General features: G+C 36.8%; 1 protein-coding gene across 1 annotated transcript; it reads left to right on the top strand.

Moving 5' to 3' along the window:
- Positions 1-15,834: 15,834 nt before the first annotated feature.
- On the top strand, positions 15,835-17,730 carry LOC113284042. Its single transcript, XM_026533440.1, has one exon. The coding sequence runs from the start codon at positions 16,110-16,112 to the stop codon at positions 17,286-17,288; it is 1,179 nt and encodes a 392-aa protein (XP_026389225.1). The 5' UTR covers positions 15,835-16,109; the 3' UTR covers positions 17,289-17,730.
- Positions 17,731-19,992: the final 2,262 nt, after the last annotated feature.

Genomic DNA, 19,992 nt, shown 5'->3' with positions numbered 1-19,992 from the left:
AGATTATAATTCTTTAATCAAGAAGTTTGTTTGGAAAGACATCAAAAAGAAATCTATACAACAGGGGATATGTTGTTACACGTACAGTTCTTATCTGTAAATGCAGGTAAAAAGTCGGTTATGATGCTTTTCCTAGTGACAAAAACAAAGACAGGAGGGGAAAAAAGAGAATGAAAAACCGATAAAAGAAATATTTCATGTTGGGTGATCTTTGGATCGAAAGAATTGATTTGAATTTGGTCGGTTAGGGTATCTAACTCTTGGAATGATTATGCTGCGTTTTTGGATATAACCAACGGGATTTTGAAGGTGTGTGACTTGGAGAGCAAGGGGTTTAATGCACTAGAGGAGCCAAGTAATCGAGATTACTGTCCAACTTGTTAATCGGCTTTGTGCACATTTTTGCTTAAGATTTTATTTATTGATTCACAATATTCATTAGTTGAATCCAAATAATTTATCTTTCCACCACTTAGATAATTCACTATGCACAAAGCTTCACTGACGGGCGACTGCATTCTACAGTCTCTAGCCTCTACTGATTTTTCCTCTATGCAAAAACTTTAGAACATGTACGCAAAAGATCTGCAAGTGCAACAACCCAACACTTTTGTGACTTTAGCTTTAGGCATTACTTTCGAAGTCATGTGTTGTAAACGTCAAAGCAAAGTAAAAGGAATTTTCAACTATGTTTATTGTTTCTTTTGACCGGAAGCATATTTTATTTTGTGCTTTAAATAAAGATCATTTTTTGAAGAATCACCGGTAACTAACTACTAATTATCACGTCCTATTTTATGCTCGGGGTAAATAATTTGTTACTGGCGAGTTGTCAACTCAGGTCACTAGTATCATCATTCACTAATTTACCATTGTACTACAGTGACACCAATGATTTAAAAAAAATAGAAAAAATATCTTTTGGTTCTCCAACGATAAGATACAACTAACAGGCAAATAATCTCTCCATTTCCTAAAACTATTTTTAAGTCGTGGATTATTTTTTGCCAAGGATCATCCATCTCATTAACCTTTTTAGGCACATGCGTGCATTTCTAGTTTTCAAAAAAAGTAAAAAAATAACTGCTTACCGTCTAAATTGACACCATTAGTAGTCCATTTAACATACCCTATACTACTATTAATGGGTTTCACCACATTCAAATTATCACCTTTCAAACACAGATGCATCACCTAAGCTTCCTTAACCCATTTGATAGCCTCCAGAGCTTCCAATGCTTCTGCCTGCTATAATATTGTGATATTCCAGAGCTGCATACTTCCCCACCACATCCCGTACATTGTAAAACTTAATTGGTTATGTACCCGTGATTTTTCTCTTTAAGGAAAAACGCATCAAAATTTATTGTCATAAAATCTTTATCAAGCAGTTGTTATTGCAGCTGATTTCTTGGTTCAATTACCCCCTTGACCAATACCATTTCTCCTATTTGATACATTTTCCCATTCTGCCAATGACTGATTAACGTCTCTTGCTAGTTTTTCCACATTCAATGGCAGTCTCTCAAATACCATTGCACATCTCTGGTTCCAGAAGTGCCATAATACAAAATTTGCTTATAACTTATTGTATTACCCCCACTAATACTGAACCTAGTAGTAAGAGAAACCCAATCTTTAGGTTTTATCCCGTCTAGCATTCCTGCGGTATTAGTATCCAAAGTCATCCACCAATGTAGTCTTTGTAGTTTCTTGCTTCGACACGGTTCCCTGGAAAAGACATCACAATAAGAGAAACATTGTTGTATTGGTAAACATTACCTTCAGTATTGTTGGATAAGACAACCATAGTATTGATGCTAATTGTGATTCCAAACATTTCTTTGTGCTTCTTGGTTAGTATATTTCTGACATCTTCAGAGTGACTCTGATCATGAAGAATGTTTAGGATATGTCCTGGGATATGATTTACTGTGTTGGGTGATATTGTTCACTGTGAAATGAGCTGAGTGGGAGATCTTTTTAAAAATGAAGTCATATCTCTCTTTTCTAGATTAACCAGCATATGGTAGCAAAGGTGGTGTTCCAACTTCCAAGATGGTTATCCTAAGAGAACCACTTTCTCAGTCAATCATGAAAAGAGGTAGAGTCACCAAAAATTTGATGATGATCACCAAACAGCTTAATCCAGATAGCTAAAGCAAAGGGACAAGATATCATGACATGATTTATATATTCTTTAGCATTCTTGCAGAGACTAAAGAAAGGATCAATATAGTTGAGGATGCTAGGTGTCATGGCATTGGTGGGAAGGATGCCATGAGCACTTTTCCATATAAACAATGTAGGATCAGAATCTCGCAATGACAATGTTTCAGCGAAATTATCGATGACACAACACAACAGCGTCGCAGAACAATGTCAGAAATGATAAAATAAATGGCGTCAACTAAGATCACGAGAAAGATATGATAGTCCTGCGAAAATTAGAGAGTTTGCGAAATTAACATTTATAAGGTTGCGAAAATGTCGCAGACCTTACCCGAAAATAAAGGACAAGATTAGCTGTCATCCACTATGTATTTCCTTATAAATAGTCGTCCGAGTTGTAAAGAAGAGGAGAGATCTTTTTTGAGTAAGAAACAAGTAAATAGGAGAGAGAAAGTTCAGAGCAAAGATCATTCTTGATTTCTTTATCTTTTCTTGTAAGAACATTCAAAGACTAATCAATAAAATTAAGAGTGTAAACCTAAAAATGAGTTGATTAATAATGAAATCATATGAGGGGTGTAGTGTAGGATTTCCTGCAACTACATAATGGCGCTAGAAACAGGGACTGAAGATCGAAAGTTGAAGATTGTTGTTGAGAATATTCAAATCAAGAAAGTGATTAAATAAATCAGTGAATCAGTTAGAAGAAAGATGAATAGAATTAATGAAGATGACAAAAGATTGGAGTGTAATATGATAACAAAAACGATGATTAATGAATTCCATGAAAACATCAAAGGAAGAATACATAAACGAAATTTTGAAGGAAGGAAAGTTATGGCGGTAGAAAAGACATCACCCTTGAAAGATTGGGAAAAGCAAAAAATTACATTCATGGCGGCAGAAATACCAAAAGAAAATTTGAACCACACATCTCCATTGGTTGTCACAGTGCCTATTACGCGAAAAAAGAAGGAGACAACGACAAAATCCACAGGAGAATGGATATTGAACAGAACTTTAATCGATACAGGAAGTTCATTAGATATAATATTTTATCACGCATTCCGGGGAATGGGATTTAAAGATGAAGAAATGTCCAGTTCAACATATTTTGTTCACGGCTTTGGAAAATCCATAACAAAACCTAAAGGAGAGATAGTGGTACGAATTCCACTTGGAGAAATCGAAACACATGTAACGTTGTGTGTGGTGGATATGGAATCGCCATATAATATGTTATTAGGAAGACCATGGATACATGCGATAAAAGTTGTGGTATCAACGTTGCATCAATGTATTAAATTCCCCACACCAAATGGAATAGGTGAAATCAGAGGAGATGTTGACAATGCGAAATTATGTCATCAGATTGAAGTAAAGCATTATGAAGGACAAGCAAAAAAGAAACAATTTCGCAGAAAGTTGGCAAAGGAAGCAAAGAAAGAAGAAGAATTTAGAGTATATATGATAAGGACAAAAGAAGGCAAAGGAATACCCAGCAAAATTTCGGAAGAAGGAGAAGGACCTATGAAAATAATAAAAGAACCAACACCAATGGGAGAACCTAAACCCACTTACACTGCCGCAGAACCAACAAAAGAAATAAATGTTGGGACTATAAAAGAATCTCTAATATTGAGATTTGGAACCAAAATGGAAATGGAAGAAGAAGAAAGAATTGTTAACTTGTTGCGAGAATATAAAGATGTTTTCGCATGAAACACGGATGAGATACCGGGAATAGATCCATCAATTGCATGCCACAAGTTGGAGATTAACAAAAATGTGAGACCATTTAAACAGAGAATAAGAAAAATTGCAACAACTTACCATTCCCAAATAGAAGAAGAATTACAGAAAATGCTTGAGGCGGGAATCATAAGAGAAGCTAAATACCCAGAATGGATAGGGAATATGGTCATTGTCCCAAATAATAGCAAATGAATCAGGATTTGCATAGATTTCACTGATTTAAACAAAGCTTGCCCCAAAGATAGTTTTCCGTTACCAGATATTCCTCAAATGGTGGAATCCGCAGCGGGAAATGATAGGGTATCATCTTTAGATGGATACAAAGGGTATAACCAAATCCCTCTCGCTGAAGAAGATCAAGAACATACTTCTTTCTTTGCCCTAGAGGTTTATATTGTTACACGAAAATGCCATTTGGTTTGCGAAACGCAGGAGCGGCATACCAAAGAATGGTAGAGAAGGTGTTCGCAAAATGGATACACAAAACATTGGAAGTATACGTGGATGACATGTTAGTAAAGAGTAAAGAAGCTAAAGACCATGTACAAGACCTGAGGGAGATTTTTGAACAAATGCGGCAGTATAACATTAAATTGAATCCTGAGAAGTGTACTATTGGAGTTGCATCGGGAAAATTTTTAGGCTACATTGTATCAAAAGAAGGAATACAGGTTGATCCAGAAAAAGTGCAAGAAGTTCGTGACATGCCAACACCAGCAACAATAAAAGATGTACAAAAGTTGAATGGGATTCTAGCTTCGCTGGGGAGATTCATTTGGCGATCATCAGACAAATGCAAATATTTTTTCGATATACTCAAAAAGGGTGTGAAATTTAAATGGACTGATGAATGTGAAAAAGATTTTCAAGGAATCAAAGAACATCTTATGAATACAACTATTTTACAAAAAGCAGAATCAGGAGAAGAATTATTGATCTATCTTGTTATTCTCCATGAACACATTTCCATATAAACAACTGGATGGCTAGGGAAGTGTCCAGTTTCTATATTTTCTTCTGAGCTGGATTGGCAATATTATTCTCATACTTGATGGAGATTTGTTTATCATAGAGAGATTTTACTGTGAGGTTTCAACTTTTGTGCAGGGTCCAGATTATGACATCTTCTTTCATTGCTCTTGTGGTAAGTATACTGAATAACAAGTTGATCTTCATGAGAAAACCATAGGGATAAAGTGGTTGTGTCCCATTCTCTCCTGGAATTAAGAAGTTGATTTATAGTTATCGGATTTGAGGGACACTGAGGAGGTTTTGTGATAATACTTTCTTCCCCATATATCCCTATGTCCTCTCAGGTATGGATTTGCTGACCATTTCCAACCTTCCACTTGTAATATTTATAAATATTGTCCACTCCTTAGAATGCCTTTACAGATCCAAGAATCAGAGGGTTTTGGTTTGGTGCTCATTATAATGATTTCCTGGTTGGGATAGAGAGTTTCCTTCATAGTATTGGTCCAGAGATAGTCTAGTTCAGAAACAAGTCTCAAGCAATTATGGTTATCATAGCATTATTGACGAATTCCATGTTTTTGAAGCCTAGTCCACCTATCTCATTTGGGTTGTTGACAGCATCCCAGGCAATGTGGTAAAACCCTTTTGGTTTTTCAGGGTCCTTGTTCCAGAAAAAATCCCTTTGAATAGCATTTAGCTCTTTGTAAGTAGGTTTTGGCAGTTTGAAACAATTCATTTGAAATATACTATAAGTATAAGTGACATAATTAATCATAGTAACTTTCCCTGTAGTATATAGAGTAGCTTTCCAACCAGAAAGTCCACACCTCAGCCTGTCAATGCAGGGTTTGAAAGCTTGCACCTTGCTCTTTTTAGTGAAAAGAGGGAATCTAAGATATTTATCTTTGAAAAAAAAATTGAACTCCCATATGACTGCTGATGCTATCAGAAATGTTGGGAGCAGTATTTTCACTGGAGAAGATCCCAGTTTGGAGAAATTAATCATCTGACCAGAAGTAAGGCTAAAATTACTGAAGACCTGGACCAAATTCTTACATTCCACCATATTAGATTTTCAGAAGACTATACAATAATCAAAAAACATGAGATGGATTATAACAGGGGCTTGGGGGCATATCTTGGTACCATGGATTTGGCCCATGAATTCAGCATGACTCAGACTTCTAGAAATAGCCTCCATGCAAAGTAGGAATAGATATGGATAGGGAAGATGACCTTGTGTTACACCCCTAGAAGGTTTGAAGAAATCACTTGGAGAGCCATTGACAATAACAACTAAATTGGTGGTGGAGGTACCCTTGTGTATAAGATACACCATCTTTCACTGAAGCCCGTTTGAAGCATGATGGTTGTCCGGAAACTCCAATCAACTCTGTCAAAAGATTTAGCCATATAAATTTTTATCTCCATTATACCTTTGTCTCCTTTATTGCCATTTCTGATGTTCATATTAGGGGTGTCAATGGGTTTGGGTCCTCCCGGGTATCACGAGGCCCGGACCCGGACCCTATTTATAATAATCGGGTCTGGTTCCTAAATTAGTGGCTCGAAACTGGACCATATAATAACCCCGGGTACCCATCGGTTCCAGGTACCCGTTGGGTTTAAGAAAACTATCAAAAAAATCTCAAACAATTAATATTTTTTTCTTTTTGGCATGAACACAAATTATTTTTATAAAAGTTTATCATGATTTCTCTACTAATGTTCCAAATAAAGATTAAATACAAGGCGGAAATGAAAAACGAAAAAAATCTAATCTGAAACTAGCAAAATACTTCGAATTTGCTAAAATGATAAATTAAATAGTGAAAATCGGGTACCTAATACCCGTCGGGTATTACCCGATTGGCCTCACGTCGGGTCCTAAGTTGCTAATGGGTCCAATTTTAGGACCCGGAATCGGACCCTAATCCACCGGGTCCGTTTCCGTATACGGGTAATGGGTACCCATTGACAACCCTAGTTCATATGGTGGATTAATTCATGTGTTGTGATAATATTGTCAGATATTTGTTTACCATGAATGAAGGCAGATTGGAAAGGGAATATGAGGGTAGAACAGGTTTTAGTCTTTGGTCAAGGAGCTTGGAAATAATTTTGTAGGTGTTGTTGCAAAGAGATATTGGTCTAAAATGGGAGGGGGTGGTGGGGTTACCAATTTTAGGAATGAGGGATATAAATGTAGAATTCAATTCCTTTAGCATAAAGCCAGAATTGAAGAAGTTTTTTACCATAAAAATTATATCTTCACCAACCACATCCAAGTCGGTCTGATTTTTTTGTTGTTGTGGGAAGCCATTTGGACCAGGTGCCTTGTCTCCTGCCATACTTAAGAGGACATTTTTGATTTCTATAACATCAGGAGGATAAAGCAGGTGCTCATTTCCAAGGCTAGATATGGAGTTAGGTATGAGGTTGATGATGTTCTGGTTTATGTTAATGGAATCAACAGTAGTCATTTTATTAAAGTGTGTTGTAAATCATTCAGAGATGTGCTTGATATCAGTAATCTAGTTTCCTCTATCATTCAATAGAAGCAAATTTGGTCCTCCTTATTCTTTTTTTAGCAGAATCATGAAAGAACTTAGTGTTTTTATCTCCAAGTTTGATGAATTGATCTCTGCCTTTTATTTTCTAGAATATCTCTTGGATATCATGCCAATGTTGAATAGTTCTTTTTGCTTACTTGATAGCTGAACCTCTATCAATGTCAAACTTGTTTTGAGTTATCCATTAGAGGTGTTTTATACTCTCCTCCAGGTTGTATTTGATGTTGCCATAGACAGTTTTGTTCCCGAGGTTAACCTTGATTTTGACATCCTTGAGTTTTCTAGCTATGCTGAAAGCAGAAAAACCCCACATGTCTTAGTTTTCCACCATTCAGATATGGTATCTTTGCAATCTTGGTGATCTAACCGAGGACCAAAGAATTTGAAAGGTATTTGGCCAAGTTTCCAATGGGGATTGGTATTTAGAATAATGGGGTTGTGATCAAGCATATAGCTGGAAGGTTGGAGATGGTAGAGTTGGGATAGATGTCTATCCAGTTGTCAGTGGATAATCGTTTGTCATGTATCTGCTTAGTAAGGAGATCCTCAATTCTTTTATTGGTCCATGTGAAAGGATATTCAGTGAATCCCAAATCATCCAAGCTAGGTTCCTTAATTTTCTCCAGAAAAATATCAGCTTCAGATTGATCAATAGTGTGGTGGCTATACTTTTCATGCTCATGTAAAACAACATTTAAGTCTCCCATGAAAAGCCAATGGAGAGAAAAAAATTTATCAGTGTTTTTAATCATTTTACAGGCATTAAGCTTGTCTTTTCTGGAGTAATGACTACCATAATAACATGTAAATAGCCAAGGAGTACCATTTTTAGGGGTGATAGTGGCACTAACATGAAGGTTGGAAAAATCTAAGATAATGAGGTTGACATTGGTTTTCCAAGAAAGGGCCAAACCACAGTTGTGCCAATAGCACCTTTGGGCTCATATGTTGTTGAGGATAGAGCTAAGTTTCTTAAAATGTAGCTTGGTTTAAAAAAAAATAAATAAATAGGATTTTGTTTATTGAGAATATCATTAAGGTGTCTGCTAATATAATGTTTCTCTATGCCTTGGTAGTTCCATGCCATGGTTGTAAAGAATTGCCAGAAATAAGAGATAACAGGATAACTAAAGATTATAATGAAGTATCCTAGATCCCTATGGAAATTAACAGTTTGACTATCATTACAGCATTGATTCCAAGCGACAATAAAAATACTCAAAACATTTAAATAAGAACTCACGCTTACTGAAGAATCAGAAGAGATAGTGGGGATTAGTAGGATTACCTCAAAATGGATAAAGGGTTAGCTCCTCTAAGGTTGCTAGTAGTCATGTTGTTCAGTTGGTCAATCTTTAGATATCTCTCCATAGTACTCTACTTTTTGAGGGATGGCAATGAATCTTTAGAACTTTTGGTCAGATCAGAGTAACTACCCAACAAAGGATTCTTCCTCTTAGTTTCAAGAGGAGTAGGGGCATTTTGGTATAATTTTTTTTTGTTGTGCTTTACTTTATCTTTCCTATTTTCCTATTAAATTTTCTTTTGATTGTTAAACTCTTCATTGATTTGACTTTGTATTTAAGAGAGGGATGGGATGGAGTTATAAGGATTAGGGACCTAAAGAGTGACTTTAGGGAAAACCGACGTTGGATCAAATTCAGGATCTGTGGTGTTTCCTTCGTTGGCTTCATGGAGTCTAGCATCATTCTTGATATTGTGACTTTTCCCTTTCTTCTCCAGCACTTTAGCCTTGTGACCATTTTATGCTTCTTTTGGAAGGCTGCGACCTCAGAATTTGGAGAAATAATCTCCTCAACCAGGTGGTCATCCAAACCATCCTTAAACATTATGTAGTCTTCAAGACCATCTAATTCCACAGTACTATTGGACATCACAATTTTTCTTTGTGCATTCCTCATCTTGATAGAAAATTCAACAAATGCATTGCTCTTAGGGGGGTTGATGGGGGTTGAGTTCTAAGGGGGTTTAGGGGTTTGTAGTGTTGGATGACGTTCCTCATTTTCTTCACACAAAGGATCAGGGTGATCAAGGATTCTGCAAACTCTGCAGAAATGAATACCATTAAGAGCATAAGCATTGATCCCATATTGTAGGGCTATGGTGATGTCAATATCCAGGAGTACTTCTATGTTCTTTTCATCTTGATCTCTACCATAAGCTTTTTTTTCCTCTTGGAAGACTCATGCAGGTCTGAGGATACTATTGATATAAGGTATGATGTGTTTTGGGACCTTTTTGACTAAAAGCCAAATTTTGACATTAATAAATTTGCTTCATCAATGTAATCTGGACCAAGAGGAGGTACTTCAGCAAGCACAATGAGTTTGCTAAATAACCCTCTAGTAACCCGTTGTCTGAATACTCTGTAATCTTCTATGCTTCGCAACCTAATGGAGTAGTAGTTTTTTCCTTTTCTCCAAAGGTCTACTTCAACATTTTTCCTAAGCTCCCAGTTGCTGTGATGAATCTTGATATGGTTCTGGTGTCATGAGAGGCTTTGCTGCATAGTTTTCCAATATAAACTCATTTCCAGTTTCTTTCCTTTTTGGGTAAGATGTTTTCATAGTTAATAAATACCTTTGAGAAAAAGTCCACAAAAATGGTTAGGAAGGAGTTTATCTGGTAATAAGGTTTGTAATAGACTCATCAGTTTTGGTTCCTGAAGTGGAAGCCATGATAATGAAGGTATTGAGATAACAATGGGAATTGTGGTTCTATGGATGAGGGTGGTAGTTTGGTTGGGACTTTGTGTGTGCACAACTCTAATTTGAAACTCAAGGAAGTTTGAAGTTGAATTGTAGGTTTCACTCCGATCAGAAGCTCTAGCAAGCAATATTTTGGTTTTGGCGTTAATCCTAGCTCCAATGAGCCAATGCCACCCATCCAAATAGTACATAGTCCATGTGATATATAAGTGAAGTCAAATTTGTTTTTGCAGTAGGCTAATGTTGTTGGTGAGATAGTTGACTACTAGCATACTTTTGGGTTGAGACCTGTATGGAGACAAAACAAACCTCGAGAGAAACATAATATTTAAATTAGTAAAGGTAAGTCTGTGAGCTTTTATGTTCCTGGGGTCAGTTTATTTGTACTTGGTATGGAAAGGTGAAGGTGACTCCCTTTATCATCTCTAACCCAATAAGTATTATGTTCGTTTTAATTTAACGGAGGTTTCGAATACCCTAGTTAATATAGCGATTCTCAACTTATGGCTCGAATTTGTATGACCTATAAAAACGCCCTATAAGAACGCTAGAAAAATATCCGAAGTAGTGGAAAAGATTATACCAGACCGGAAAGATTTATACTGGTTCTTAATTATGGGCATGTGAAAAAGGATTTGTGCACGAGTGGAGAATATCTGTGGGATCCAGTCAGCAACACTCGCATGCCTGAACCACTTGGCACTTGTCAAAGCAGGAGAATTTGTTCCGCCATTTTTCAAAGAGAGAAAGCAATCTAAGGTCAAAATATCTTGGATGATTTTTCCTCTCATAGGGTGTAAGTTATGATTGTATAGAAGCATAAAAACTAAAGCGACATGCAGGGGATGGTTATATGGTTTGAAAATGTGGATATCTCTTCGGGAACCGCTGCATTTAATGGTGAAGAGACCCAATTAAAAGTAATTGGAAATCCTTTAAGAAACCATTTCATCTTCTGCATTCGGCTCACATTCTTAGCACAACCATCTTCAATTTGGTTGGTGATCGATTTCGAAAAACTTAAGGAGATTTTGCATTCATCATCATCATCATCATCATGATCATGTCTAGGGATAACATTTGTATGAGAAGGAGAATAAGACATTGCAAAAGGTCTGAGAAGGAGAATAAAACATTGCAAAAGGGAAAGAAGGTGATGCTTGAGGTTGATATTTAGCCCCGAATCCATTGGTTTCCTTATGAGTATGTTGTGGAGCAATTTCCTTATGAAATTGCATTTCCTCAAGGTTGTGAATCCTATGATTTGATTGGAACTTGGAAGATATCAGATGTGCAACATAATGTAAATGTGAAGGTTGAGAAATTTCAGCAGCAAGGTGGACCATCAGGTATTGAGCATCCACCGGTAAGGAAATCTCCTCTCGAAAGACTTGTTTAATATTTTAATCAGCCTCGTCCTGAGCCAATTAATAAATATACTAGCAACCTATTTATGATTCAATTTCATAATTATGAAGTTGGGAGTAGTAGTCGTAATGGTTCTGGAGATGGAGAAGAGACTGTGAAGCAAGGATATGCTGTTAATTTTAAATATGAATTCATGGACGAAGATGATTCAACAGATGATGCCGAGGCTAAGGTTCCCAAAGTTGAAGAAGATGAATTTGATCCAACCCAAGTGCCCAATCCTCTCAGACCTGGTTCTGATGATGATGATTGAGTTTATGAGACTTCAAATTAGGTAAGATTATCACAACAGTGAAATATTCATGCTACATGATGGGAATTTGGGTGTTAGAATTGTGAGGAAATAGTGAATCTGCCATGTTGATGCTGTGGTTTTGAGTGATTTTTTGAATCGAACAACTTCCAGTGATGTCTGCAATTCTTTTTGTACCTGTATTTTGTGATTTATTGAGAGCACATGACGATTTGATCATTAATAGAATACACGATGAGAAACTAGTTGGAATGCATGAAGAATTATTTTTTTTACTGATTCCGTTAGAAACCGGCAGGAAATATCCGTTGGGACACTACATGACACAGCAACAGTCATAATAAAAAGCCGGAAAATGAGAGATCCGGTGGGGGGAGAGAGAAGGAGTTGTATAATGAATAAGAAATCATTGTAAAAATAAGCAGGGTCCAAAAAATTATATGAATTTAACATTGTGACCCAAAAAGATATTATCTAACTCGAAATTTACTTTATAGTAAGTTACCCATATGGTCACTATTTGTAATCTACATCAATCGAGTAGTTGAACCCGAAATCTACTAGTTTAATGGAAAATTTGTCTCTTTATCAGAAAAATGCATATTGTTAGCTCAAAAAATGTCAATTTTGTCTCAAATTATCAACTCAACTGAAAAAAGATACCCAATTATCTGAAATTATTTCTGCAAGAAAAAATTTCACGCGGCCAAAACATAGAATGATAAATTCAATTGTTATCTCGAGTTTAGGTCCAGAAACTCCAGACCCAAAGATTTACCTCTAATATAATTTGACCTACATGCACACATCCATCAATAACCCACATCAAAAATTTCAATCGGAGATGCCCATCGCTCACATCTCACTTGGTGCGCGAATATTTAGGATGGGATACGAGATAGTTTATCACGTCCAAACAGTTGCAAGGACAAATCATCGGGTCTTTCAGATGCGAACTGCTCATCAGAATTGTTTAATGCAGTGTTAGTTTTAGTTTATTCTTCACTAGGATATTTGTATCAGATCAGTACATCAAATTTTTATTTCATCTAGACGTGTAAGAACGACAAATTAAGACCCAAAGAATAGACAACTAGTACCAACATGTGCATTGTTTAAGAGAGCTGTGGTTGTGGATGGCACATCACACTGTCCCATTTCTCGTTTCCGTTTTGTCACCACTAGGCACTAGCCCTTGGTTAGCCTTTGGTAGTCGTTGCTTAACAATACCAAGGAGCCCGCCAGTAGCAAACAAATTTTTGAGAGCTAGCCAAGTTAATATTAAAATGGCTTAGCACCAACGAAATCTACTTAAGAATCTCCTAAATTAAGGGTTTAGACTAATAAAGAAAGACAAAATAACGTTCAACCGATTCATGCTTGTCCAACACGTGTAGATGGTTTTTGGTTTGCTTAATTTAATTTCTCAAGTTTTAAACATTTTGAATAATTGTCACCTAATCATGTTTATCCCACACGTCCATAAGCTTATTGATCCAGAATTTAGTTCCCTAATAATTAATGAAAATCCCAACTTTTTTTCCGGCTTGAGTTTTGTGATCTCTTTTTTCCGGCTTAAGTTAAGTTTGTTGATCTTTTATAAACTTCTCGGTCCTGTCTTATAGTGGTATTATTTTTCGTACCATTGTCTTTATTTTCCTAATAATTGCGTTATTTCTTGACAATAAAAATAAAAATAGTTACATACGTTCATATGGGTCGCCCATAGTTGTCGTCTGCCAGGATCATTGAATGTTCATTCCATAAGCTATTACCAATTTTGCAGAACACCATAATCACCTCTGTATACCTCTATGCAGTTATTACCAGCTATAATAATCATGCTTCTAAATTTGGGCATGTCGTGTAACCCATCTTATCTCAATCTTTCCAAAATATTCCATCTTCGTGTAGTAATGCTTTTCTTGCCTTCTCATGTTCACACTAAAAATATTCTCATTCGATGAAAGTGCCATAAATATTCTCATAAGAATCCTTTTTAAAAAAAAAAAAAGCAATGGTGTTTTTCAGGTAATCTAGATCATGTCAGTCACTAATAATTATAGAAGATAGATTCTACGAGAAGAACTCAATTCTCCAAAGCATGCTTTCACACACAACTACTCACTTCGGATGGAATAGGCAAAAAGATGGCGAGCAAGTATGGACCAACCAACCAAGCGCATTTGGATATTTTGTTGCCTTTGGCTAATTAAAAGACTGACTTGGCTTTCACTGCCACTAGAGAGCTAGCTGAATTGATGTACCAACCAATTACTATCATGGACAGTACACCACCAGCAGTCGGCTGCTTTTTCCAGATGAATGATCGACGCTTTTGTCTTTAATTACAACAATCAATTTACTTTTGTATTGACCACCACTAACTTTTGTGCCTGCAAATCCATAAACAAATTCAGCCAGTAATTTCAATTTTCAGGTACTGACTGATACGTCTCCATCTTAAAGACTATGGGGTCAAAACTTCATCCTAACCACCATAAACCCCTCCAAATTATCATTTTTCTAATTTTTGTGACCCATAATTCTCTAAAAAATGATATAACATGGAAATTAAAAAAACATGATTATGACATTTGTATCAATCAAGATCACTCAATTTATAAACAAAACGACGTGTATCATTGTAAAGCTCCAGAACCCCATATTTGGCTAAGTCATCAAACACATAATAAATTAACAATAATCACACAGATTTCTAGAACACACAAAATGGTAGCCCCCAAATCCAAAAAGTGGTCGACTTGACCAGGTCTACATCTCTGACCAACTCTCCTTCTCAAAATCCTCCCCCACCCATATTACACGCCAGCTTAGACTTAGCTGGACCGTACACGTGTTCACCTCTCGTATCAGTGACAAGACTATCTCCTTTCACCCTTTTTACCTCCGATGCGACACGTAGCAAGAGCGTAATGGTACGACACGTGTAAAAATGACAAAGGAATATCCTACCAACTTGTGTTGTTGCAGTGGAATTTTACTCGGGGAGTAGTATCATTTTCATCAACGGTAAGAAAATCTTGGTAATTGTTTGTTGACAAATTTCACGACTGATTGGACAATCATTTTTTTTAACGAGGCACGGTATCCAGGCCTTAGAGCGCCCCATTATCACCAAGACTAGAGAATGATCGGTAGGAAAAGTCAAACTCCCTCACATCCATTTTAATGGTAAGGAGTTGGAAATTTATATTCGAGTAAAAAAATATCATTGTACGAGAGTAAAGTCACTGAGTGAGCAATTTGAATTCGAAACTCGTTTGCACCAAATTTATATTCCTTATTTCACAGGCGGAACTCCCAGTTTTCATATTTTCATTGATTCTTTTTTATATTGGCTTATCTCAAAATATTACTAACATTTAAAAATAAAGAACTACACGATACAGAGAATATCGATGTCACTATAATACAATGTTAAAATTAATAAACGATCATATCAATGTTTGAGTTCAAAATTCGTCCGCATCAAATTCTCTGACAGATAATCCAAATGATCTGGCATAACACAACGTTAGCTGGGAAGGGATGGTGAAGATCTACATGGTGTTCAACCTTGCAAGACACCACCACTCTACTATGAGAAGTGTCCTACATCCACCCTTCCAAGATCCCCCAAATTTTGCTCGTGACATGTACAGCTACTCTACAATACACAATGATCTTAGTGCCTAGGAATTTGTGCTCCAGCAGCTGCGTACAAAACAAAAGATAAAAGGACTGAGTCACTCGGTCACAGTATTACTCCTCCTAGTCCTAGGGCTCCATTCCATTCAACACAAACGTGTTCAGACCGTGTCTCTTGTAATTCTCTCCAAATGTTTTTCCATTTCTGACATTTTCTTTTATTCAAATATAGAATTTTTTCTTTATTTAAATAAATTCACTTTTTTCATTTAATTTAATTTTTACATTTTTCCTTTTTCCCTTAAACGCGGTGCATAGCCACTTCTTTCATAAAGGGGGCTTCCCTTCTCCTTAGGGTTTCATTACCAGCCATTCTTCCCCCATTCCCCATCTCTCTCTTCCTCCTCTCAGAGAGATTTCTTCAATATCATCATCATCTTCTCCATTCCATTGCTGTTCTTAAGAATTTCATTTCACAATCTTTTTCTTCTCTGATTTTTTATGGGTATTTTGGGTATTTGTTAAAGGAAAATTTGATTTATAGTCTCTGTGTATTCACCATCACATGTGAGAATGCCTGCAACAGATTATCAAGGTTCTTCAGCACCATTTGCATCCATTGGAAGATCAATCCTGAGTATACGCCGAGATCATTTCCATATGGAGACATCATCGAATCACAATCATGATGGTGGTCAAGATCAACAGGAATTAGATTCATTTCAGAAACAAGTGACTGAAAGATTTCTCGAATTATCGAATGTTACCGGTGAAGATCTTCTTTCTTTATCATGGATAAGGCGATTGCTCGATGCGTTTCTTTGCTGTCAAGAGGAATTCAGAGCGATTTTGTTCAACAACAAGGTGAATATGGCGAAAGCTCCGTTGGATCGTCATGTGGCTGAGTTTTTTGAACGGAGTGTCAAGGCGCTTGACGTTTGTAATGCGATTCGTGACGGGATTGAGCAGATCCGACAATGGGAGAAGCATTTGGAGATTGTATTGGTTGCGTTGGATCCTAATCAGAGGATGTTGGGTGAAGGTCAATTCCGGCGAGCTAAGAAGGCGCTTACTGATTTGGCTATTGGGATGTTGGATGAAAAGGATTCTGGTTCTGTTTTACAGCATCGGAATCGGTCATTTGGCCGGAATAATACTAGTAAAGATCATCGTCCTGCAGGGCATTACCGATCTTTGTCTTGGAGTGTGTCTCGTTCTTGGTCTGCTGCTAAACAATTGCAGGCAATTGGGAACAATTTGGCTGCGCCGAGAGGGAATGAGATTACGGCGACGAATGGACTTGTGGTTCCTGTTTATACCATGAGTTCGATTCTGTTGTTTGTAATGTGGACATTGGTTGCTGCTATTCCTTGTCAAGATAGAGGACTTCAGACTCATTTTGCTATTCCTAGGCAATATACTTGGGCTGCTCCGATTATGTCTTTGCATGAACGAATAATCGAGGAATCGAAGAGACGTGATCGCAGGAATGCCAATGGGCTGTTGAAAGAGATTTTCATTATTGAGAAATCTGCAAGGCACATGACTGAATTGGCTGATTCTGTTCAGTTTCCATTGGTAGATGAGAAGGAAAATGAAGTTAGAAAAAGTGTTACTGATTTGGGTCTAGTTTGTGAAGGAATGAAAGAAGGTTTGGATCCATTGGAACGGCAAGTACGCGAAGTTTTTCATCGAATTGTAAGAAGCCGGACTGAGGGTCTTGATACTCTGGGTAGACCAAATCCTGAGTAAAGAAAAAGAATATCACTTTGGAATTTATGAATCTCTCATCGCTTTTGAGCAAATGGATGTGTAAATTTTGCTAAGGCTGTTATTTTGGTATTGCGAAAACCAGAATGAAGAAGAAGAAGATGAAGATAGGGACTGGAAGTGAAGAAGTTTTTAAGGTCAATCAGGTAGATTTTCTTTTATCTGCCTAACATACAATGTGTAAAGAAACAAAGAAAAAAAAACATCCCCTCAAAAAAAGGAATTTGGATTTGATAATTACTGTTTTTCATGGCGCTGTAACTCGGCTCTTGTTTTTTTTACTCTTTTATTTTGTATAATTTTCCATCAGTTGTTTTCTAAGTTGCATTTTCAGGTTGTAGCTGAATTTCATTTTTGGAATTCTGTTTCTTTTGTTGATCAAATATTATACTACTTCTATAATTTGAATACAGTTCTTGCCTAATTGTCATTTCTTGGATATTTAGTCTTGTGTGTTTGGCGAAACTTGATTTGTTGATATCTATGTTGTTTGATCAGTGAATTGAACGAGAACATATTTGGACATGATAACAAGTTTATGTATTAGTTCTAGGTTGTTGTCCTGCAATCAGTTTTGATGATGTGATGTTTGTTTTTGAAGTTCTTGAGAATTTGAGATTGTGGAACGTCTTGTAGGATTTGTTTTGAGTGGTTCGCACAAAGGTCTAGTTCACGTTGTAGGATTTGTTTTGAGTGTTTCTTACAAAGGTTGGAATGATTTCTGCATTCCTATAATGATTTCTGCATTCCTATACCTAGAATTTTCACATTGCTTCTCAGCATTATTAAAGGTCTGGTAAGTAATGCCTCATTTAGACCGTGGAGAACTATTGATGCTACTGATCCAAATAGAACTTGTGTTACTTCTTAATGTAGAGTCACTGTTGTCCTTGTTTCTCGCAAGCTCCATTCCTAACTAGGACCAGAGGCTCGTCAGGAAATTTTGGTTCCGATCTTGGTTCTAAACAGTAGATATGTCTGTTCATTTTGCCTTCCTAACTTATCCATGAATCATTGCTTTTACTAGGTTATGTCGATATTGAAAGTGATTCTGCAAACCATTGTTTTATCATTAGTATAGATTTATGTCAATCTTGAAAGTGGTTCTGTAAATTTTCTTGCAGAAAGTATACTTCTGGTCTGTCATAGCCTTACAAGGAGTAGAGTCATTTTGCCTCTATCACTTGAAATTTTGAACTTGCAGAGAATGGCAGCAGATGGTAGTTCATTTTTTATTTTGCGAATTATTGGTTAAACTCATTAAAAATGGTTCAGTTTGAATCAAGTCATTATTCAACTTGATTCTTGGAAAAATTGCCTCAAGTGTGCTGCAGATTAATTTCCGTGAAAGTATCTTCTGGCTTCCTTCAGGGGAGGTTTTGACTTTTCCAGGTTACAGACGGGGCGGCTTTTGCTTCATAAGGTACAAACGTGCTGTCAGGTCTTGCTTAAATCTGGTAGAACTACTTACAACGTCGAGTACATTTTGAAAAAAGTCCTATAAAGGCTACAGCAGAAGAAATTTCTTTATGCTCATTGACTTTCTTAAGCAAATGTAGTGCATCCATGTACATTGCTGTATTTCTATATTACATTCTTGAATTGGTAGTTGAGTTCCTCGTAAGCATGAAATTGGCTGTTTTTCCTTCTTGTTCAAGCTAAGTAGTGGTTGCCAATCTACTTGGGAAGAATATCAACAAGATTTCCACCATTTTTTAGTCTTGGAATGCATCTCGAGCTCGAGTAACCTCAAACCCTATAACTTCTCTCTAGATGTTTGTGGTTCATGACGTAGTCATCGGTCATGAAGCGTTAACTGTAGCACTTCCCAAAACTGCAGAATCCAACTCTCTAGTTCTGTTTCAGGACGGGTAAGGCCTAATTTTGCATTTTTGAGATAGGCATATCAACCCTCGAGAAAAATATCAAGTTCTGGTACAGAAAGTGACCGGTCGTTCAATCGCTGTTCGTTCTGTCGCCTAACCATAATTAACATGGAAAGTGGCTAGACATGGCACACGAGGAGCTCATCAAAAACCTTAATTTCAACCATTTTACCTAACCATTAAAGACCATAAAAATGGTACTCGGATATCGCATATGTCCGCGTTCACTTTCAAACGAGTGATCTCTTTATCAGTACCTTTTGAAGCAAAAATGTGAGTGAAACACATACCTTAGAATTTTGCAAAGTTAGCCAGTGCCAGTCTCTTATCCATGTCCTACCATGATCAAGAGAGTTAAATTTTGGATGCGGAAAGGATCAGTGGGACAACACCATATATACTGTGCTGCAACAAACTTTAACAGCTGTCCAGAAGCATTCAATTGCTAAATGGTTGCATAAATCGGTGGTTAGAAATCATTTCCCTACACTAAGGAATTGTCCAGCCGACATATGAATGACCCTACCAAATTACTAACCGGAAAATGATTGCCATAATGCTGCACATATGACATCAAATCCAAGGCAATACAAATTCTGGAAAATGACAGACATTGCAAGTTGCAACAACCACAGTCACAGATGTTCATTCTAATCTAAACCACTTGAAATGCAATCCAAATATAGGAATAGACTGCTATCAAACTGTTTGCATCAAAATAACAGAAAGCAAGTAAAAAAAACAGTATTCAGCTAGAGGAGACAACGAGAGACCACATGAAACAACGCGAAAATCATTCG

The sequence above is a fragment of the Papaver somniferum genome, chromosome 1 (genome assembly GCF_003573695.1).
Source record: "Papaver somniferum cultivar HN1 chromosome 1, ASM357369v1, whole genome shotgun sequence".
NCBI lineage: Eukaryota > Viridiplantae > Streptophyta > Magnoliopsida > Ranunculales > Papaveraceae > Papaver > Papaver somniferum.
Note: the sequence above shows the minus strand (reverse complement) of the source record. Positions and strands in the feature narration are given on the sequence as shown.

Excerpts from the sequence above, each read along its gene's own strand:
- LOC113284042 (XM_026533440.1), top strand. The coding sequence starts at position 16,110 with ATGCCTGCAACAGATTATCAAGGTTCTTCAGCACCATTTGCATCCATT.